Raw genomic sequence first — 24,025 nt, forward strand, 5'->3', positions numbered from 1 at the left:
CTCACTATGGACAGGCAGCCCTTTACTAGTTAAGCTGGAGATCGTAATGGTATATTAAAGTTTTGGCCCATTACTTAGCAGGAAACACTTTGCTCTGAGTACAGGGTAGAGCAGATAATACGCAGGAAATGCTGAGTTTAACATTAGGTTTATTGAGTCCATTAGTGTAAGTGCTTCTTGTTATTCCATACCTAATGTCCGCACTAATATCCACTGGATCCCAAGTGCAAAAGAACGCTGACTATCTGAGACACACCTAGAATACAAAAGGATCATGGAAAAATATAGGGTTAATAAGTCACACAGTCTGTACTGATAACACAGGATTTATGAACCACGTATCAATAGAGTTGTTTATCTGATGTGCTAGTATTTCTTGAAATGTGACGTTATTTAAAGGGAATTTCCATTTTCATCATGCTTTATAGCAGTTGTCCTGGGTTATAAGATATTCAACTAACTGCAGGAAATAGTAAAAATAAATAAAAAAAAGAATCAACCAATATTCCCTTGTTAAATTCCCCCATTCCAACACCAACACCCTGATTATTAATGTTGATCTTTATCTACTTTTTAGGAGAGACGATATACCATTCATGCTATCATCACTGATGAGGGGACTGTCAATTTTGTGAAGTGAGGCATAGGTGCTATAGTGGAAGGTGGGTTTGCATAACAATTCCTTACTATTTCCAAGATTTCTGCTTGCTGTCCGTGATTGGGAACATTTTTGTTTACATTCCAAGGCTAAAAACCTTGGCAGACCTAACCTCACGTTCACATGACAGCGTTTCAGCTGTGAAACTTGGTCCGTGTATTAGCCAGATTTACAGTCACATAATGTTTTGTACTATAGTCAGTGCAGGACAGTATGTCACTGTGAGGTAGGACTCCTAGCACCATAGATGACTATACTGATAGGAGTCCCTCTCCCAGAATACTGTTCAGGTCAACACATGGACTGAGTTTCATGGATAAATCTCAGTCATGTGAATGTGGGGAAACAGTTTTCACACCTTGGGATTTGTTGCAATTGTATCCAGACAATCCTCTGTGAGCTAAACACATAAGCACCACAAATGTCTCTCCAGTCCTAATGGTTTTTTTTACAATGCATCAGTGCAGGTCAGGGTATTCGCACATTACATTTTTTAATCACTCATTTAGTGGTTAAGCTAACAATAGCTGCAAATAGAAAAAGGGATAATTAAGTCTACCATGCTTTTTGTGTCTGACATATAATCTATTTTCCCATACTCTATAAACATGTATATTCATTTCACACAAACCGGGAGATAGATAAATAGCTCTCGAGCACTTCAGCTACTGCCTGTTATCAGGGGATACGAAAAATGAGGATGGCTTAAACTCTAACCATACCAACCCTTGGCTGGTGAATTCCCATTAAACAATAGATAAATATCTCATATTAATTAAGAGGGTACCTTAGTGTTGCAGTCAATGCAGGAATACTGCACAGGAATGTAAACAATATGACAGTGAAAGTGAATACTAAAAGCAGAGACATCTTCTGGCAGGAAGACGAACACTTCCCCGAAACGGCCTGTGCACCCGCCATGGAAATATTGGACATGATGCAACTGCAATTTTGGTAAACCTAGAAAATAATATGCAAGAGAAATTAGGCTTCTGATGCAGCTTCGGGACAACTTCAGCCCTGCTACAGTATAATGCAGTAATATAGTTTGCACTCTCAGCTTAGGGGGCTGTACTATAAGCATCTGAGAAGTTTAAGGGTTTATATACAAAATATATACATATACTGTCAATATCTGGTTCTGGATCAATGGCTAGGAGCCACTCCAGTGTCTGGAATGAAGGCGCCACTTTGACACTTCCTAAACAGCACCAATGGTGGACCTACTACACTGTGAAAATTGCAACTTGTCCCCATTTCCTTCAGTTAGGTTTAATAGTAATGACTACCATCGTACCGGAAAGGTCCAGGTCATCTCATTCTGGGTACCAACGAGAATTACAGTCAGCAGAACACTATATATATAATTAAGGTTTATAATGGCTACGAACCCTTTAAGGCTAAGACCCCATGGACAAAAAAATGCATCACGTTTTTAAGTCTGATAACGTTTCCACTGCAAACTTTTGGTTTCAATTATACTGTACCTATAGGGAAATCACTGGCATATAATTGATGTGCTGCGATTTCCAAAAACACAATAGTTTTGGAAATAGCAGAATTTCCGCTGCGCATATTTTTCTAGAATGCTATCCATTTTGCAATGACTGTAGTTTTTACGTCACGTGGGGCCCCAGCCTAACTATTCAGGGGCATCAAAGTGTTCCTGTTTTAAGTATGTGACACTTTGATCCATGTATTAATTACCTCTGCTTATAAATATAGCGCTTAAGGTACTTAAAGGGGTAGTAGGAGTTTAGAAATACAACACTCCACTTGAATGGGAACACAACACTCACTCGAATGGGAAAATGAGATACAATAGAACATAAAACCCATATATAAGAGTGATGCCGATTCTGAAATCAGCCATGTGTTTTCTAAACTTATAGAGTTACCCCTTTACTGCTGACAATACCTTTTTACCATTGTCGTGCTCCATGTACGTTCCTGAGCACCCTGCATAGCAGGGGGAATAGTACATGATTCCATCTGCTCCACAGACAGGACTATAGTGATCCTGCGTACAGCCACAGTCGGCATTACAAGCAGAAGACAGGTTGAGGCTGTTTCCCCAGAGGACACTGCAAAAAAAAAAAAAAAAAAAAAAAAGGCATAGAGCATTAAACTGCAGACCTACAAAGCCCAGCAGATTCGAAGAGGCAGAACCCCTAACTACAATGCTATAAGAAAACACATTGACATTATGGACCACTGACCAGATTTCAGGATGCTGGAAAAACATGGTGGGAACCAGTGACATAACTATAGGACTTTAATAAGTTGTCAAAGAATCTAAAACCCAGAGAACCCTCTGCTGCATTACAGTTCAGAAAGGAGGGTTGGTGGCCAAGAATTTCTCTTTTTCAGAGTCCCAAGTGGTTCAGCCTATACGGTGCTTTCATGGATATAGGTGATGTCTGAAAATATGAGTTCAATAACCTGATGAGAGTCTACAATTCAAGCACTTACATCTGAATGGCTAGTTTGAGGGGCAACAAACCAAGCAATTGCCAATGATCCTATTTTCTCCAGGGACTTTATCCCGAAGAGTTACGTGACAGTGGAACATGTAAATGTTCTCTTCCCAAGACAATCAAGGACTATCTAAGGGGTTGGCCAGTACAATGTTACTTTGTTAACTGTGCTGAAAAAAATCCACTTGCCAATATATAGATATCACAAGCTGCACCTAGAGATTCTGCTGCATGGCATCCCCCACAACCTGAATAAGAGCAGATACTGAGAATTACACCCAGCATACTGTACAGTACATGAACAGTGTTACTGTGCAACATCTGCACAGGGCAGTAGAGTAGTACTTTGCAGTGTGTGTGTATACAGGACAAGAGTAATCATACTGGGCAGTATCTCTATATCCAGGGCAATAGAAATACTACTGTGTACTGTGCACCGGCCATACAGTACAGTGTCCATATATATATGGAAACGGAACAGAGTCTAAGAATTACCTCCACCTATCAGGATAAAATTGGTACTGTGCATTGTCTGAATATGCAGAGCAATAGAAGTACGACTGTACTGTACACTGGCTGTATATACAAGGCAACAGAAGTAAAAGGCAATAAAAGGGCTTACATTCACATCATACCGTATACAACAACAAATATATACTCTCACAACTCACATATACACTCATAACACACGTACACGTACACAAACCCTTCTCTTCTTGTCCAAAGTCTTCTGGTTCACTTGACTCACGGACCTTTTGATCATGTGATGTCATCAAATGATGTGCTATGCAAAGTTCCTGCAGTCAAAAGAAATAGAAGACTGCGGACAAGAGGCATCTGCACACACGTGTAAGTGAGGATTGCTATCAATCACAACAGACAGAGGTTTGCAGGACTGCACAGGAGTGCAGGGCAGAAGGATCAAAAGTCCCCCTGCACTCCCCTGGAAAAGTAACACCTGAGACCAGAGGTTCAACTCGCCTCATAGATGGTGGGGTCCTGCTCACAACTGGTGCCGCCTACTGGGCAGCATTACCCCCTTAGTTTAGTACAGTCTGTTCCCCCCTTTGTACTGCACTTCAATATTAAATATGCGGCTTATGGAGATGCCTCTCACCACACTTCTCCATCACTGGCTTCCACTGAATAACCGTATGCATGGCATGGGAGACCACTGCATGCACTCCGCACAGTGTTATACAATGGAGGCCACTGGTTACAAGTGCAAATATTCTAAATGCTGAGTGAGGGCAACCTCACTATTTGCCGTCCAGAGCCCAGTCTTTAATAAAAACATCCCTCTCCATGGATTATATGAGTGTCCAAACCTGTCACTGTAGGGTGCAGTCACTCCGGCCATAGGCATGTTGGGACAGCTGACTAGGAATATGAAAATTGACATCAGACTTAGGACCGTACATAGGACACAGAATCGGATTACTCCTGAGCAGTGAAGTTTCAGCTTATTGACTATAAACCCCCCAAGGAAAGTTCCTCCGCCCCCGGCAGGGACCACCAGATACCCTGTGCAAAGAAGAAGAAAGTGAGCAAATACATTAATGACCAGTTCTTCTGTAAATCTCCATAGAAGAAAATTTTAAAATATCAACAACACATATGAAGCATAGTACACTGACTGCTATTTTAGGCCCTGTCCCCAATAATCTGTTGCCCTCATCCCCGTTACATGCTCACCTCCTTAGATAGACCCTGCACTAGTCATAACACCGTTATCAGAGTTCCCTGACATACGACATATCTTATTTTCTATTATTTGAGTGTCTCCCTTTCTACATGATCTTCACTTCTGAGGTGAGTTTTTCTCTTCAGTGTCTGTGTAATTTGGAAGGATTGATGACCCTGTGGAGGATGTACTGTACACTGAGCTGCTTAACACCACATAAAGAGGCAATTGTTCCCTACACTGGGCTGTACACAGTGTTAGGATACTCGGTCTGCTAAGTCTTTTGTGTTAAAAAACATTACTTTCTGTTTCCTCTCAATGTCTTTTAGTTAAATGGTTACCCAACACAAAGAACCAAAGAAACAACCCTTCAAAAACTCACTCAACCAGGATTTCTAACTGGTACTGAATAGAAACCCATTCGACAGGAGAAGCAATAGGGAATCCTGTACTGCATTTCATCTGTAAGGCACTCTGGGTGGCAACTTAGTGGATACAGTCGGCGTCTACTAAAATCAGTAGATTGTCTATTCATACTTTAAAGAGGACCTTTCATCAGATTGGGCACAGGCAGTTCTATATACTGCTGGAAAGCTGACAGTGCGCTGAATTCCCGATCTGTGCCCTGGGTAAAGCGCTATCGGTCCCGATACCATAGCGCTTTACAGTCAGAAGGGCGTTTATGACAGTTAGCCAGGGACGCCCTTCTGCCCAGCAGCGCCTATCGCGCTGCACAGTGTGAGCGGGGAGGAACGCCCCCCTCCCTCTGATCACAGTGTTCGTCCATAGACTAGTATTATCAGGAGGGGAGGGGGTGTTCCTCCCCGCTCACACTGTGCAGCGCGATAGGCGCTGCTGGGCAGAAGGGCGTCCCTGGCTAACTGTCAGAAATGCCCTTCTGACTGTAAAGAGCTACGGTACCGGGACCGACAGCGCTTTACCCGGGGCACAGATCGGGAAAGCCGACAGTGTGCTGAATTCAGCGCACGGTCAGCTTTCCAGCAGTATATAGAACTGCCTGTGCCCAATCTGATGAAAGGTCCTCTTTAAGTGGTCACTAACTTAGTCTCATTGAATAGAGCATGTGATTCTGGAGTAAAACGTAATGTACTTTAGTTAAAAAAGTTGTTGTTTTCTGCCTGAAAAACTTCATTAAACTTTCTGCCACTAGGTGACACACTTCGAGCTAATTGGCTGTTAAATTACTTTTCACTAGGCAATTCCCATAATTCTGTGTGCCTAACTGAAATTTATGCCAGCTCTTTGCCGGCATAAATTTTAGGTATCATTTACACCAGTAAAATAGATTCTGAATTTGATGTGGCCGATGGCCCTGCCCAGAGCACATGTTCATGACATCCTACTTTAGAAAGTGATATGCGTAGCATGGGTTTGCAACTTTTTTATGTCACAAAAGTGGCATAAGGGCTTAGTAAATCTGTCCTGTGCCTTTTTGAGGTCCAGGTTTCATAATGCGCTGAGAGGGCTCAAAGTTATGTTAGTAAAATTATAAAGGATTTGAACTACACTAAGTCAATGCACCACTAGAGGGAGCTCTGGAGCTTACTGTATACACAGCTGACATATAATAGGGTGAGGCAATTTGAGGCAAAATCTAGCATACGTATTTTACACTTATTAACCTAACTTATCAGAAAATGTGCTAAAATTTTGCTGCACTTCTCATTGGAGAGTAAGTCAGCTAATAGGTGGACTGATTTTTAAGCCGGGGCTGGGACACTGCAAATAAGATTAAAAAACTGGAGATTCCATAAAAATATAAATGTTCATTTCTCTTATCATTTAGAAAAATGCAACAAAATGGACAAGTCAACATTGGACCTGAAAGAAGCATATAATGATCTGTTGTATAATCCATGCAACAGATCATTAGGAGTAATGCAATGAGGAACCAGCATATCTCAAAGTTATTTTGCCAGAAAAGACAGCTACGTTGTGGTTTAGACCCCATGCATACATCCGTGTGCTTTGTCAGTGTTCTAGTCATGTTTTTATGGCTAGCACACGAACCCATACTTTTCTGATGGCCCCATACACATGACTGTATTATTGAGGTCCTATTCCTGTCCATTTTATGGCCCATGCTCTTAATGAAATGTATGGGTCCGTGGAGGACACAGCTGCATACAAATACCATCCAAGTATTGTCTGTGCTGTTATCTCACTGACCTGTACATGTACATATGTGTGTGCATGTAGACCTAGGCTGAGGCCACATCTTGCAGAAAAACTGTGTTTGGCTGTTTCTGAAATGCAAAAGAAAAAAAATATTGCAGTATTTTATAGTCCTAGCAAATTGGGGCTTATCGGCATGAGCCTTGACATGCAGGTTCTGTGACTGAATTAGCCTCAGACACACATTCCACACATTGTAGAAAAAACTCCATAAAAATGTTTTGTTTTATTTAAAACAAAACACCATATTACGTTAATTTTACCTGCAAAAAGCTGTTTTTTCTCCCCAAGGTTTATATTAGGTAGGGAGGCAAAGATAAAAAACAAAGTGGAAAAGCGGTGAAAAGCGCAAGCATTTTTGCTGCAATTTTCTCCACTGCGTCTTTTTCTGCAGCATTTCGCTGTGCGTTTCTTTAGCCTTAACTGGTTTTATGCATTTTAAAGAAATTTGATCTCCGTTCCTCACAGTAAATTGGATAAGTAGAATGTGACTGAAGAGGTAGAGAGCGTGAAACTATCTTGGTTTAGTTAACATACATGTGTAGCTGGCTGATAGGTAAGTACTTGTCTTGTCCGTTATCTAGCTTAAAAAATACCTTGCATGGCTGAAACATGCCATTGTTGTAGAGGATTGTATAAACCTTTACATTGGATAAACCTTTACATTTTTATAGGAATGTCAGGTGCCATGTTTGTATCTCCTCGGCTAATGGCTGCTTTATCTTTCTAGAGCAGACCTGGGCAATGTACAGCCCCCTGGGCCATATCCGGCCCTCTGACTGATTCTGTCCGGCCCGCATAGCTTGACGGATAAAAACATAGCTTCCTGCATGTCCCACTTTTATACTCCAGCCCTGCGCAGCTCCCTGCATGTCCCGCTACGTCCCTTTAGTGTTTTACTTAAGAAACCTTTCTTCCGATCACCCCCGCCCTTATAACAGCAATAACAGCAGGGAGTGACCGGGTAAAGCTTGTACTACTGTACTGAGAGGACTTCTGTGGCGTCAGATGTCACGTGACTAGGGAGGCCTGTATTAGTGCTGGCAGGACAGTGCAAGAAGATGGACACATGTGTGGTGTGTGTCCTAAGGTAATGAGAGGGGAGGGGAATGTGAGATGCAGGGTGGAGAGTGTGTGTGTGTGTGTGTGTCTCTCAGTAACCTAGGGGCAGAGATGGAAGGGGAATGTTATACTGGGGTATAGATGGAGGGGGAACATGAAACTGGGGGCAGATGGAGCGGGGGACATGAAACGGGGCAGATAAAAGGGGATATGAAACTGGAGGAGAAATGGAGTGGGGGACATGAAACTGGGGGTAGATGAAGGGGGGCACTTAAACTGGGGGGACATTAAACTGGGGACAACTGGAGGGGGTATTAAACCGTGGAGGTAGCTGTAGGGGGACCTGTCTGCCTCTAGTTGCCTCCAGTTTAATTTTACCCTCTAGTTTCCCCCAGTTTAATGTCCCACTTTATCTACCATTAATGTATTGTTCCCCTCTAACTACCCTCCACTGCTAACGTCTCCCTCCAACTGCTCCAGTTTCATGTTCAATCTAGTTTCCCCCAGTTTAAACTGGGGCACCAGGAGAGGGACTTAATACTGTGGGGCAGTTGAAAGGAAACATTATAATGTGGGGATATATAATGTACGGGTGACTGTAGGAGGATTATACTTTGTGGGGGCACATGAAAAGATGATTGAGAGTGGGCGGAGTCAACATAGAAGTGGGTGGAGCTAAATTTGCCGCAGCATGCTTAGCCCTTTGGAATAGTTTCATTTTCTTATGCAACCCCATGGGAAAATTAATTGCCCATCCCTGTTCTAGAGTATTATCTTTAAATAATATGTCTATGAACGAGATTAAAAAAGAGCCCCACTATATAGGAATATTAAGAAATAAAAACAAACAAACAAAAAAAAAAAACCTTATAACCTTTCAAAAGGGTATTCATAAGTTGCCTATTCTCTTTAGGGAAACCCCACTTTTCGGGTCCTTAGATTCCTCTAACCTCGATACATAAGGACTACACTAGACAGACTAACCCTACCCAACTGAAACCATTCCTGGACTACTTCCACAGCAGGCTTCCCCACCTCGCAGCCCCCATAGCAGATGGAGACCACTGGGCTAAATGAGGCGTCTAGGGTCTGTCCATCTCTCTTTAGAAACACCTTTAGGATGGCCCCACGGGAAATAAATGCCATTATTTGCCCATGGTGGAGATGGGAATCCCATGCCCACTTTGCGGTAAAAAACACGCTCTGGATGTGCCGCGATTTCCAAAACCAGCGTGGTTTTGGAAATCGCAGCATGTCAGTTATACGTACAGAAATGCCGATGGTTTCCCCATAGGTGTAATTGAAGCAGAAAGTCCACAGAGGAGACCTCTGCAAACTTTCTGTTTAAAGCGCTGCAGAAGAACTGCGATGCGTTGCCACTACGGTTTTACCCACAGCGCTTTTTTGCTACAGAATGTCCCGTGGAGGCCTTAGGCTAAGGTCCCAAGATGCGGAAACGCAGCTTTTTTTTGTTGCAGATTTTGCTGTGTTTTTTGAGCCAAAGCTAAGAGTGGATTGAGCATTTACCATTGGATTTACCATTCCTTTTGTAGCCATTCTTGGCTTTGACTCAAAAAACCCCAAAAAACAATAAAATCTGCAACAACAACAAAAAAAAAAGCTGCATTTCTGCAACATGGCGCAGGTTTTGCTATGGGACAAAACATACAAGGATCACTGAAGCTCATCTTAGTGGCAATTCTAAAGCTGTACAGTATGGAGTATAATTGATTCTGCCTCAAAATCAGCTCTAAATGAGTCCAGATTCTGCTTAATATTGTTTTCAATTGGAGGTAGTTTGATGCTTCTTTTTTTTACGCCCATTGGTGCCCTGCTAGACCTTTCCACGGATTCTGGGGCTGACCCCATGACGCAAGACTCCTGCTAATTAACCCCGTTGTCTTTGAGGCTAGCCAGCGACAAACACACAACAGCTCCACTTCAGCTTTTCTCTGTGGGATCCACAGGGCCAGAATTTAAAGAGGAATTTGAGGCCAAAGACCACCACAAATTCCGTCATTGGAACATTTCCCAAGACCAATAAAAGGCCAGTCGTCTTACAAAACAGAGTAACAGACATTTAAGCGGAGAAACCTTGACTATTTTTAGATTATCTCTGTAGAGATATTTCCATCCACAGGTTTCCGCTTCTGCACCTATTATGTGGTTTCAGCTCACAGAATGTGCATTAAAAAAACTAACAATTCATCGCATTTCTGCTTAAGACCCCGATTTCTCATGCCATTCCTAGAATTCATGTTAATACACTGACTAGAATATAAGACTTACCAAAAAATGTAGCAGCTTCTGACGCACTCAAACTAAACTGGGATTCTAGAAACTTTGGCCCAAATGTTGACACTCCAGTGATAAGAGTAGCTTCTGTTGCACCAGCCAAGCACAGGAAAATAAATGTGGGGTTTTTGAGAAGCATCAGCACTGACCTAAGAAGTAAAGCATTAAGGAGAGTCCATTATAGAGTGAATGCAGATCTACGCTGATGGATCAGTCATATGGCCCTCTATAAGTAGCCTATCTGTAGTCTGATCTGTTTAGCTTACTGTACCAGAGGTAACCCAACTTATTTTTTATTTTCTTACTTATATAGAACCAACATATTCCACAGAGCTTTACAAATATTGCCATCACTCACTGTCCCAAGAAGGGATCAATCTATGGCATAAATTTGGAGTAAAGTAGGAATATAGGAAGAATTCAGAGCATCCATAGAAAACCCAGACAAACATGGGGAAAACATACAAACTTCATACAGATGATGGCCTTGGTCTAAGACTCCAACAGTTTTAGGCAGCAAATTGCCCTTAGATATAGTGATTTGACTTTTTCAGCAGATTCTACCAATTTTAACAGGCTCAGCTAAGTATCTGGTTTATAGTCCTTATATTTGGAGATAAGGATCTAGTAACCACTAGTTTCCTGTTTGTTTCTGAAAAAGTACAATCAGTGAAAAACGTGGTTATCAATATCTATAACATCTAAAGGTACTGTATAAGGCAAACATCTTACTTTGGCAGATCTTTGATTGTCTTCCCAAAATCAGGATCTCGTTTGTGACTCTCATCTTTCACCTGGTGAGCCTCCGATACTCTCATGACGACATACCGCTGAGAACCTGGAAGAATACATATTGTATAATAAAATCACTAAGAGTTAGTGCACACAGTAGTTTTTTGGCGCTAATTTTGACGTTGAATCCGTCTCCAAAAAAAGCCTCCCAATAGAGTTCTATTGGGAGGGGTTTTTTGGAGGCTGATTTTGAGGCGGATTCTGCGTCAAAGTCAGCGCCAAAAAACTCTGTGTGCACTGATCCTAACACGCAGTCTCTGTAATACTGATCGTCTTGGTAGAAACCAAACAGCTGATCCCCATCATCCAGAACCAATGCCTGTTGCACTTGTTGCTTTCATGCTTGCAGATGATTTGCTACAATTCTGAATCTCCCAAGACTGAATCAGAGCTACTGAAACTTCCAAAGACATGCTCTCTGAGATTTCAAGTTAAAGGGTATGTATACTTTTGCAATAATTTTTTTGCTCCAATGGATTGAAATATTATTAAAAAAAAAAAACACAACACTAGGCAGAAACTTAACAACATACTGTTTTGTATATACCGCTTCTAAGCAGAATTCTACACTGCAAAATTTAATGATTACAATCAAGAGGAGTGCAAAAGTGTACACAGGGCCACATATGTACCTGTAGGCCTAAGGCTAGCAATGTGACTTACTTGTCAGGTTGTGTAGGCAAACCCCCTCCATATGTCCTATGATTATCAAAACATAGCACAGGATTTGCAAACCCCAGCGAGGAAAATGTCAGCTAATCAGGGTCTCTGAGCATCAATTTATCACATCCAATATATATGTATACTTCCCATAAACAGGTGTATATAAGAACTCATACTGTATAGTGATCTCTATTTGTACCTTGGGAGGGGAAAGACACATACTGGTGAATTTATCTTATCTATGCCCAATGATAAGAAACTACCTGGCAGCTGTTGTGGATATCCCAGTATAGGGAAGGAGATGAGAAATGCAGCTGCTCCAGAACCCAGGAAGCCAATCCACCAAGCCCCGACCCACAGAGGATTCTCTGGTGTCAGATCAGTGCTGTAATAAAGTAAGCATAGGTAAAAAAAATATATATCAATCAATTGCCATAATCTTTTGGGAAAGAGAATTTTGTGATGAACAATGACTTATGGGAAACAGAAATATAAAGTTATTGGCATTAACAGACTCAATGGCTTAGCACAAGAATATATGAAATGGGTTCTGCTCAGTGGAGAATATAGAGCTGCGACTTCAAAAAAGAAGCAAGATGCTCAATCTTCAGGCCAAGTCGCCTCGCGATTCGGCCTGAAGATACTCCCTCCTCCGGACTAGGCCCATTCATTGGGCCTAATTCGGAGCGGAGTGCGCGGCTGCATGTCGGTGCAGTGCACGCGCTTTCAGTCGTGGCTACCCGGCTTTTGGTCCGGAATCTGAGGAGGCATCCGCCTCAGGTTCCGAACCAAAAATTGCCGTGTGAACTTACCCCTAAAATTTTGGATCCAAGACCAGGGCACTCCCCAATCTTATAAGGAACCTGTGGTGAATCCTCAAAAAGCGGGTGAATAAACAAAAAGAATAGAAATTGAGGTAAACCTCAGGCACTGATAGGCAATAATGGGTTGTCATCAGTCAGGACTTGGCCCAGAATCTGATATCCAGCATGCCAAGACGAATTAAAGAAGTCTTTAAAAATAAAGGACAACATTGTAAGTATTGAGTCTTAAACTTGCATAAAGTTGATGTATTTGTCAATAAAAATGTAAAAGCCTATAAAATGTTTATAATTGTACTTCAGTATACCATAGAAACATCTGACTAAAAGATTGAAAAACAATGAAACAGTAAACTTTATGAAAACCAAAATTGTATGGTCTTTTCATGTCTTGTCATGACTGTAGTTCAGCTATGCATTCACCCAGATGCTTCATCAAATAAAGGCAAACAGACTGTGCCAGGTTTATGTCACTGATGCTATGTGATAAATCTGCCATATTGTCAGACTGTCTAGTCTAATGTTACAACTCCTATTATTTAGCTTAAAGGGGTTTTCCAAGGGAAAAAAAGTATATATATATATATATATATATATATATATATATATATATATATATATATATACTAGCTGGTACCCGCGACTTCGTCTGCGGTGATTGTAGCAGTGGGTATATACAGGCGTGGGTAAGGTTTTCATAGTGTGTATAAGGTATGGGATATGAAATGTAAGTTTGTATCTTGTTTTTGCTATAATTCAGAGAATACGTGAGACTTTTGTGTTGCAGTTACTTTGTATTAGAGCTGCTATATATACGGTGTTGTGAGAAACTTTACATAGTGACTTTGGGACAGAAGTATTTGAAGTTAACCCTTTCCCGCCGATGGCATTTTTTGATTTTCGTTTTTGACTCCCCTCCTAAACCCCATAACTTTTTTATTTCTCCGCTCCCAGAGCCATATGAGGTCTTAATTTTTCCTGGGACAAATTTTTCTTCATGATGCCACCATTATTTATTCTATATAATGTACTGGGAAGCAGGGAAAAAATTCAGAATGGGGTGGATTTGAAGAAAAAATGCATTTCTGCGACTTTCTTACGGGCTTTGGTTTTACGGCGTTCACTGTGCAACCAAAATGACATGTCCCCTGTATTCTGTGTTTCGTTACGATTCCGGGGATACCAAATTTATATGGTTTTATTTACATTTTGACCCCTTAAAAAAAATCCAAAACTGTGTTAAAAAATTATTTTTTGAACAGTCGCCATATTCCAACAGCCGTAACTTTTTTATACGTGCGTGTACGGGGATGTATAGGGCGTCTTTTTTTGCGGGACCGGGTGTACTTTTTAGTTCTACCATTTTCGGGAAATGTTATTGCTTTGATCACTTTTTATTCAAATTTTTATCAGAATCAAAACAGTGAAAAAATAGCGGTTTGGCACTTTTGACCATTTTTCCCGCTACGGCGCTTACCGAACAGGAAAAATGTTTGTGTAGCTTTGTAGAGCGGGCAATTTCGGACGTGGGAAATACCTAACATGTATGTGTTTCACAGTTTTTAACTATTTTTATATGTGTTCTAGGGAAAGGGGGGTGATTTGAATTTTTAATCCTTTTTATTTATTTTTTTTATATTTTTTTTACTTTTTTTAAAAAAAAATTCTTGCATTTATTAGACCGCCTAGGGGTATTGACATGGGTGGGCGGTGTCGCGGATTGTCAGAGCGGTGGGGGTCGGCAAACATGGCTGCTCCGGAGCGTTAAAGACAGCCCCCTGGAGTATCGTTAAGGTGAGGGGCAAAGTGGTAAAGTATATGTATATGTGATTGTGTGGGGTTAGGGGTGAGGCTGTAGAGGGTAATATGAATTTTGTGGCTTGCTATGGTCCAAAGTGTGTGAGATTGCAGAGATGGTGGTGTGAGTTTGGTTTTTGTGGGGGTCCTGGCAGAAACATATGTGCGCTATTGTGACGAAAAGTAGCCTATTGTTTAATCGGGTGTATTAACTATGTTTGTGGAAAATTTCAGCCAAATCGGTGGAGCGGTTTTTCCGTGATTGAGGAACAAACATCCGAACATGCAAACATCCAAACACACAAACCCACAAACTTTCACATTTATAATATTAATAGCATAGGATATATATATATATATATATATATATATATATATATATAATGGTTAATAAGTGCACCCAAATAACTTTAGCTCTGTTCTGAGTGATTTCTGAATTTCTCTGGGAGCTCCTGCTATCCCCTAAATTTGTTTACCTAGTGTAGATTCCTGCTGTTTTAGTTAATCTTCTCAATCCCCCTTCCTCTCTCACACTCCCTGCCTTTTTCCCTAGCTATCCCGCCCACTAATAGCCCTTTCCAACGAACTCAGCCCTCCTCCCCATCATTCTTGTGCATCTTCTTCTCCAGACTTCCCTTTTGGGACAGCTCCTCCTCTTCTTTGAGTCTGCCAGCGCATGCCATCTCTAATACTCTACTGGGGGAGTATTGGTGACGTTCCATTTCCAGAAATGGGAAACAGAATGTCACTGGATAATCAGAAAATGTGACTAAAATGGGTAACTATACATTTTTGCTAAAGTATGTCATTTAGAAAGTAGGCGTGGGAAGGGTGTTTAGATTAGTGTAAGAATTCCATTTTATCTCAGACAACCCCTTTAATTTATGCCAGAAAAATGCTTGATGCATGCGGTCAACACCCCCACCCTTGAAGCCACACCCTTCCTGCTAAGACACGTTCCTTTTCTGTGCAAGTTGAAAAAGTGTCTAAAATACTTAGGGCTCGTTCACACGGAGTAAACGTGGCACGCAATGTGCCGCGTGTACGGGACGTTTGCGCCGCGATTTTGATGGTGCATGTTTGTGGTCGCGTAAACGCAGCGTTAACGCGACCGCAAACATGCACCGTCAAAATCGCGGCGCAAACGTCCCATACACGCGGCATATTGCGTGCCGCGTTTACTCCGTGTGAACGAGCCCTTAAAGGGAGCCTATCATTAAAACTCAATTTTTCTGCCTACCACGTAAGAATAGCCTTAAGAAAGGCTATTCTTCTCCTATCTTTAGAAGTCTTCTCCGTGCCGCCGTTCGGTATATAATCCGGTTTTCATCGGTATGTAAATGAGTTCTCTCGCAGCACTGGGGACGGTCCACAGCGCTCAAACAGCACTGGGGGCGTCCTCAATGGTGTAAGAGAACTCTGCAGCACCGCCTCCATCTTCTTCAGGAACGGATCTTCTTCGCGTCTTCTTCCGGCGGTGGCTTCAAACTTCTAAGCCTCGGGCAACCGACTGCGCATGCCCACCGGCCACAAGAAAATGGCTGCTTAAAATACTGTGTATTGATAGGCAGGAAAAATTTGAGTTTTAATAATAGAGCCGCTTTAAAGGGATCCTATCATTGGAAAAAGTAATTTTTAACTAATCACATCCTTGTATAGTCTTCAGAAAGGCTATTCCAAAAGTACCTTTTGTGTGTAAATTGCAGATTTTGAATAAGTCCATTTTATTCATATGCTAATTAGCTTCTCCGTGAACCCCAGAAGTCTCTTCATGCACTGTCTTCTGTATCTACAGCACAGGCTGCTCCTCCTCCCCGCTCTTACACACATAGCACACAGCATAGAGATGAGATCTGGCTGACAATTTCCTGTACTGGCTGGAAGCTAATTAGCATATGAATAAAAACTGACTTATTCCAACACTACTAACGCTGGTTTCACACCAGCGTTCGGGTCTCTGTTATGAGGTTCCGTCTTCTGCATGCAAAAGATGGAAACCTGTCAGACCGAGCCCGGCCGTGAGCGTTTTGTGCTCTCCGCGGCGAAACCGTTTTTTTTAAACCGGACACAAAATCCTGCATGTCCGACTCTGTGTCCAGTTAAAAAAAAATAAAACGGTTTTGCCGCGGAGAGCACAAAACGCTCACTGGCGCTCATGGTCGCACACTTGAATAGGTTTGAAAAAATGCCTGCAGGTTTCCGTCTCCTGCCCAGTTTCGGGCAGGAGACGGAAACCGGCAGAACGGAGGCCGGGCCGCAGATGTGAACGAGCCCTGAGGCGATTTACATACAAAAGATATGTGTGAAATAGCCTTTCTAAAGGTTATGCAAGGATGTGATTATTTTTGCCAAAGATAGAGCCCCTTTAACAAATGTGGCGAAAGGCATGTTGGACAGTTTTCTGCTTCCTATTATACCCCTCCCTTTACAGGCACCAATGTCTCACAACAATCAATGTTACTCATTTTACCCCTTACACTAATTTATTAATCTGTGTATGTTTTTGTTGCATTTAGGGTGCCATTACATTATTGACACCAGGCACTGCCAACTTGTGGTTTATGGGCAATTGCGCAGGGCACCTTGACTTGCTATGGTTTGAAGTTGTATGTCCAAGCACAGCTTGCAGTTAGTGGCACTTGTGTTATTGTAATACATGAAGTATTACAGTTTTCCCCCATCCACAAAAGTGGAAAACATGGAAAAGTCCCTAGAAAATCTATCAGATAGTGAGGTGAAACACTCACTAATAGAGATGAGCGAACAGTGTTCTATCGAACACATGTTCGATCGGATATCAGGGTGTTCGCCATGTTCGAATCGAATCGAACACCGCGTGGTAAAGTGCGCCAAAATTCGATTCCCCTCCCACCTTCCCTGGCGCCTTTTTTGCACCAATAACAGCGCTGGGGAGGTGGGACAGGAACTACGACACCGGGGGCATTGAAAAAAATTGGAAAAAGTCATTGGCTGCCGAAATCAGGTGACCTCCATTTTAGACGAATAGTGGATTTCAAATCCGGGTCATATGAGAATGTGAACTTTGTGACTATGAGACAGGGATAGCTGTACAGGCAGGGATAGCTAGGGATAACCTTTATTTAGGGGGGAATGTTATTAAAAATAACTTTTTGGGGCTCTATCGGGTGTGTAATTGTGATTTTTGTGAGATAAACTTTTTCCCATAGGGATGCATTGGCCAGCGCTGATTGGCCGAATTCCGTACTCTGGCCAATCAGTGCTGGCCAATGCATTCTATTAGCTTGATGAAGCAGAGTGTGCACAAGGGTTCAAGCGCACCCTCGGCTCTGATGTAGCAGAGCCGAGGCTGCACAAGGGTTCAAGCGCACCCTCGGCTCTGATGTAGGAGAGCCGAGGGTGCACTTGAACCCTTGTGCACCCTCAGCTCTGCTACATCAGAGCCGAGGGTGCGCTTGAACCCTTGTGCACACTCTGCTTCATCAAGCTAATAGAATGCATTGGCCAGCGCTGATTGGCCAATGTATTCTATTAGCCTGATGAAGTAGAGCTGAATGTGTGTGCTAAGCACACACATTCAGCTCTACTTCATCGGGCTAATAGAATGCATTGGCCAGCGCTGATTGGCCAGAGTACGGAACTCGACCAATCAGCGCTGGCTCTGCTGGAGTAGGCGGAGTCTAAGATCGCTCCACACCAGTCTCCATTCAGGTCCGACCTTAGACTCCGCCTCCTCCAGCAGAGCCAGCGCTGATTGGCCGAATTCCGTACTCTGGCCAATCAGCACTGGCTAATGCATTGTATTGGCGTGATGAAGCAGTGCTGAATGTGTGTGCTTAGCACACACATTCAGCTCTACTTCATCGGGCTAATAGAATGCATTGGCCAGCGCTGATTGGCCAGAGTACGGAATTCGGCCAATCAGCGCTGGCTCTGCTGGAGGAGGCGGAGTCTAAGATCGCTCCACACCAGTCTCCATTCAGGTCCGACCTTAGACTCCGCCTCCTCCAGCAGAGCCAGCGCTGATTGGCCGAATTCCGTACTCTGGCCAATCAGCACTGGCTAATGCATTGTATTGGCGTGATGAAGCAGTGCTGAATGTGTGTGCTTAGCACACACATTCAGCTCTACTTCATCGGGCTAATAGAATGCATTGGCCAATCAGCGCTGGCCAATGCATTCTATTAGCGTGAACTGAGTTTGCACAGGGGTTCTAATGCACCCTCGGCTCTGCTACATCAGATTGCTACATCTGATGTAGCAGTGCCGAGTGTGCATCAGATGTGTAGTTGAGCAAAACTGACTCAGCACTGCTAAGTCTCTGCATTCGCATAGGAATGCATTGGCCAGCCTTCGGCCAATCAGCGCTGGCTCTGCCGGAGGAGGCGGAGTCTAAGGTCGGACCTGAATGGAGACTGGTGTGGAGCGATCTTAGACTCCGCCTCCTCCAGCAGAGCCAGCGCTGATTGGTCGAGTTCCGTACTCTGGCCAATCAGCACTGGCCAATGCATTTCTATGGGGAAAAGTTAGCTTGCGAAAATCGCAAACTGACAGGGATTTCCATGAAATAAAGTGACTTTTATGCCCCCAGACATGCTTCCCCTGCTGTCCCAGTGTCATTCCAGGGTGTTGGTATCATTTCCTGGGGTGTCATAGTGGACTTGGTGACCCTCCAGACACGAATTTGGGTTTCCCCCTTAACGAGTTTATGTTCCCCATAGACTATAATGGGGTTCGAAACCCATTCGAACACTCGAACAGTGAGCGGCTGTTCGAATCGAATTTCGAACCTCGAACATTTTAGTGTTCGCTCATCTCTACTCACTAACACATCCAGTGAGGAAGATACAAAAGACACAAGCTATGAAGATACTTACGGACTGTTGAATTCTGTGTACATATTCAGGAAAAATCCCCCTAGCAGATAACCCACTGCGGGTCCTACTATGGCCGCTGTGTAAAATATACCTAAAACACAAAGTGGAGGGGAGATGTGAGCAAAGAGGCTGGAATATAGTGACAGCACAGTCTGTACATTGTTATAAAATACACAATCTAGGTGTGTGTGTGTGTGTGTGTGTGTGTATGTGTGTATATAATATATATATATATATATATATATATATATATATATATATATATATATATATTTGCACCTATTTCACATGCCTCGATACGAAAGAGAAATATCCACACACAAAGGATATTAAAATTATATATCTTTATTAGTATCCATAAAAAGGAATATGCAGAAGAGACATACATAGGGGGATAAGGTAATCATTGTACTAGTTTACCAATGCCAAAGTAACTGTGGAAAGATTGCAATACAAAGTATGAGATATAGAAGGATATACAAGGTACATAAAGGTCACCCACAATGAAGGGTCACCATCTTTGCCTGAGTATGTGCGTTTTATTTGCATGTATAGTTCTTGAAGTAGATCAGTGGTTTGGTGGTAGTACTTTATTGTAGCATTGTGTCTATACAAAATTTATTGTGCCACCTTATATACCTTGTATATACTTCTATATCTCATACTTAGTATTCTAATCTTTCCACACTTACCTTGGCATTGGTAAACTGGTACAATGATTACTTTATTCCCCCTAATTTATTGCTATATGTATGTCTCTTCTGCATATTCCTTTTTATGGATACTAATAAAGATATATAATTTTAATATCCTTTGTGTGTGGATATTTCTCTTTAGTATCGATAATGTTAGTACCCACACGTCTTTTGCATTGGCCTCATTTGTATCTATTTCACATGCCTCCCAAAAATATCTCCAGAATCTTCATTTTTCTTTCTGTGGAAACTACAACAATCCTGTACTTATATCTGAGTACTGTATTTGGGAGCACTGAGCAGCACAGTATTAGGGGTAGCAGTTGGATGACATGGTTAGGTCACAAGGACTGGGAGTTTGTGTTGAAAAGGTAGAGATAATAATAGTAAAGTGAGGAATCTAACATAGCCATGTGCCAAACTTTGCAGAGGTGTCATGTCTACAAGAAGCATCATGGCAGACTGGAATGGATGGAGAATATTAGGAAAAAGAAGACGTTACATGTGAGAAGAGATTTTTGAAATGGTGAAACCATTGTTAAAAGGTAGCTATGGACAGATATAGATCTTGGTACCATTTTCTTTGGAAAGGTGTACACCATACCTAGCCCAGTACACAACATACACTTTCATTTGCATTTTTCTGGTGAGGAACCTGGATTTCACCATCATTTACTACTTTACTTACACCAGATTAATAAATGTCAGCCAAAGAATATAGGTTGCAGAGTGTTCCATTATGCAATACATGAAAGTGGAAAACCCCTATCAGAATATGCTAAAATGTGAGAAATTCAGCTTCTTATGTCAGTCCAATCATAATAACAATGTACAACACGTTATCCCAACCATCAGTCTACCAGAGTGACAGAGATCCCAGCTACGTGCCTCAGACCTGTGGAGATATACATCTGTCATACTCGATCAGCTCACATACCATAAGACTATCTGCTATATAGATGTTTTAGTGCTGATTATTTGCTATATCTTTCCATTGCTTGCTGTGTATTACTTCTGACAATAGGCCACCATGAGTCATATGTAAAGCTGTGTGGTTGAACATTTGGTATATGATGGCTTAAAAGGACAAATAAATATCTGAATTATTTTTTATGCTCCATTTGCTCCATACATGATCTCCATTTCTGGCTTAGACTATGTTCATATTTGAGCTGGGTGATCATCCTGCGCAGATCTGTCAGAAATCAGCAGACGAAAAAGTGCTGCAAGTGCACTATTACCATTAAAAACTTTTTTTTTGTAGATAAGACGTCAAAATAGCCTTTAGAAAGGCTATTCGTCTCTTACCTTTAGATGTGATCTCCGCCACGCGGTTCCTAAGAAATACCGTTTTTTACTGGTATGCAAATTGGTTCTCTCGCAGCGATGGGGGAGGGCCCCAGCACTGGAAATGCAATGCGGGCGTCCCCACTGCTGCTCGAAAACAGGCTCCAGCAACGCCTCTATCTTCTGCTGGATCCTCCCCTTCTTTCTTCAGTGTCACCTCCGACGCCTGCGCAGTTGGCTCTGCCAGTGAGACACTAGTAGAGCCGACTGAGCATACGCGCAATTGTGGCGTCGGAACTATGGCCGCGGGCATGCGCAGTCGGCTCTACTAGTGTCTCACTGGCAGGGCCAACTGCGCAGGCGTCGGAGGTGACGCCGAAGAAAGAAGGGGAGGATGCAGCAGAAGATAGAGGCGTCGCTGGAGCCTGTTTTCGAGCAGCAGTGGGGACGCCCCCATCGTATTTCCAGCGCTGGGACCAACCCCAATCTCTGCAAGATAACTAATTTGCATACCGGTAAAAAACAGTATTTCTAAGGAACGGCGCGGCGGAGATCACATCTAAAGGTAAGAGACGAATACCCTTTCTAAAGGCTATTCCGACGTCTTATCTACAACAAAAAAAGTTTTTAATGGTAGAATCCCTTTAAATACATAAACTATATAAAAAAAAAAAAAAAAAAAAAACACAACACACAACCCACAGACACACACAGACAACATCCTACGGACCCCATTCCTGTTATTTATTCTGTAGCTCTATTTTGATCCATTTTTCTAGTCCTTTGAAATGAAAGCATAAATGTGAATGTAACGTTATAGGTCTAGTCACCATCTCTGCAGGTGAACAACCAGTAGGAGCATGCAAGAGGACATGTACTGGGGCTAAGGTTTTACTTGCTGCTCACAGACTGCAAACACTAGGGGCTAGTTCACACGGGGGTAAGAAGGCGGATTTTGACAGCGGATTTCGCCTCAAAATCCGCCTCCATACAATGGTGGTCTATAAAGTCCACTAGCGTTCTCTTTTCCACTAGCGGCATGTTGCTGCTAGTAGAAAAAAGAAGCGAGCTGCCCTTTCTTCAGGCGGAATCCGCGGCTCGCTAGCAGAAAAAGGAACCCATTGAAGTCAGTGGGAGGCTTTTTTTTCAGCGCTGAAATTCCTCACCATTTTCCTCCGTGTGAATGGACCCTAATATGCAACCAGTATAGTAGATCAAGCTGAAGTCCAGAGGGTTGTCCACACTGCATATAGCAAACCCTCAGCTGTGGAAAAAAACAGAATGAAGAAATCTAGGACAGTAAAATAGGAGTTTTACTCGCATGTAGTCATTGAAAGACTTGAAAACATTCCATTAATTTGGCCTTGGGTGATGTTATCTTGACAATCTTCATTTTATACTGTGATGCGTGTGTACAGTATATGTAGCATATGTATGCCTTACAGCTTAGTAATGACATAGATAAAATTCCAAAAGTACAAGCACAACGCTTTAGGCACTAACAAAAAAACATCTGCACAACATAAACATTACAGGACATCATACTCACCAATGTAGACAGGAGAGTAGCTTGATTTAACATTCTCATCTAAGTAAGTGACCCCCAGCGTGTAAAGTGGTGTGGCACCAATCCCATGTAGAAACTGTCCCAACATGAAGATGTACCTGTAGTTAGATAGACTCGAGGCACTTTCTAAAACCTGGTAAGAGTGATTTGAGTAACATACCCCAGTATCTTTCTCAAGATTCACAATGTACACACTTGTGGTGAACTGTGGTAGTGCAAAGACCAAGGAACCAAGTCCCATAATAAATACTCCCCACCCCAACCATCGAGGTTTATGGCCATTTCCCCCAAAGTAGCTGACAAATGTCAAACACAGACAAGCTGCTATATCATAGGAGCTTGCGATCAGTCCTGTATGGTAGCTGTGCAGGTCAAACCGCCGCTCTATGGAGGTGATGACAGTATTGATGAAACCATTGACTACCATTCCTTGGAGAAAGGAGGCCACACAGAGGAAGAAGAGCACACCTTTGGATGTGTTAAAAACCTGTAAAAACGGTGGTTTAATGGCTCCCCAGCCACACAGATTTTCATTTTCCGATGGGATAAATTTAATCTCACAGGGATCATCATCATCATACAATACTTTCGTACTAGAAGTCTCCTTGTATAGCGGGTCAATATAAGAGTTTGGAGGTGTCTTTGACAGCAATGCATCAACCTGGTCACCGCTATCGGGTGTGCCCAGGTCATAGTCGCTGACAGTTCGTGAAGCTTCAGAAAAACAAAGAAGCTCTTGCTTGGAATGGAAGGATCTTTCTGGGGATAGATGCTGGGGCATTTCACAATGAAGAAAGCTAGGGTGGGGCTTCTACTTCCACCGTAGATCTGAATGGACCGTATACTTCCAACAATTATCCAAAATGTCACCTGTAGAAAAATAAATTACAGTAAATATTATATTCCCATAAATATGTGCATGAGAAATATTCCACTATTGATTAATATCAGCCTTGAATGGGCATCTTTAATTTGAAGTCACCTAAGCTTAAAGGATACTTATTTTTACAAACTTCTTACATGTCATAGTGACAAGTCATAAGTTTTGAGCAATGGGTGTCCAGTCGCTATCACTAAAAGAATGGGCAAAAGCTGAGCACAGTGCCCATTGTTTGTGATTGGCTTTGCTTTGCTCTTGTGGTGTACAGATTTATAGAAAGTCCATACAGTAAGCT

General features: G+C 42.3%; 1 protein-coding gene across 1 annotated transcript in view; it reads right to left on the bottom strand.

Moving 5' to 3' along the window:
• The window catches only part of SLCO4A1 (solute carrier organic anion transporter family member 4A1), a 28,043-nt gene extending 4,325 nt beyond the window's left edge, over positions 1 to 23,718 (bottom strand). Inside the window, exons 1-9 of the mRNA XM_075277005.1 lie at positions 22,833 to 23,718; positions 19,302 to 19,392; positions 12,091 to 12,212; positions 11,105 to 11,210; positions 10,367 to 10,521; positions 4,464 to 4,659; positions 2,577 to 2,742; positions 1,446 to 1,618; positions 192 to 256 (exon numbers count right to left, since the gene is read on the bottom strand). Coding sequence (XP_075133106.1) covers positions 192 to 256; positions 1,446 to 1,618; positions 2,577 to 2,742; positions 4,464 to 4,659; positions 10,367 to 10,521; positions 11,105 to 11,210; positions 12,091 to 12,212; positions 19,302 to 19,392; positions 22,833 to 23,631 — 1,873 coding nt within the window. The 5' untranslated portion in view covers positions 23,632 to 23,718. The remainder of the gene's footprint in view (positions 1 to 191; positions 257 to 1,445; positions 1,619 to 2,576; positions 2,743 to 4,463; positions 4,660 to 10,366; positions 10,522 to 11,104; positions 11,211 to 12,090; positions 12,213 to 19,301; positions 19,393 to 22,832) is intronic.
• Positions 23,719 to 24,025: the final 307 nt, after the last annotated feature.

Source organism: Leptodactylus fuscus, chromosome 6 (genome assembly GCF_031893055.1).
Source record: "Leptodactylus fuscus isolate aLepFus1 chromosome 6, aLepFus1.hap2, whole genome shotgun sequence".
Taxonomy (NCBI): domain Eukaryota; kingdom Metazoa; phylum Chordata; class Amphibia; order Anura; family Leptodactylidae; genus Leptodactylus; species Leptodactylus fuscus.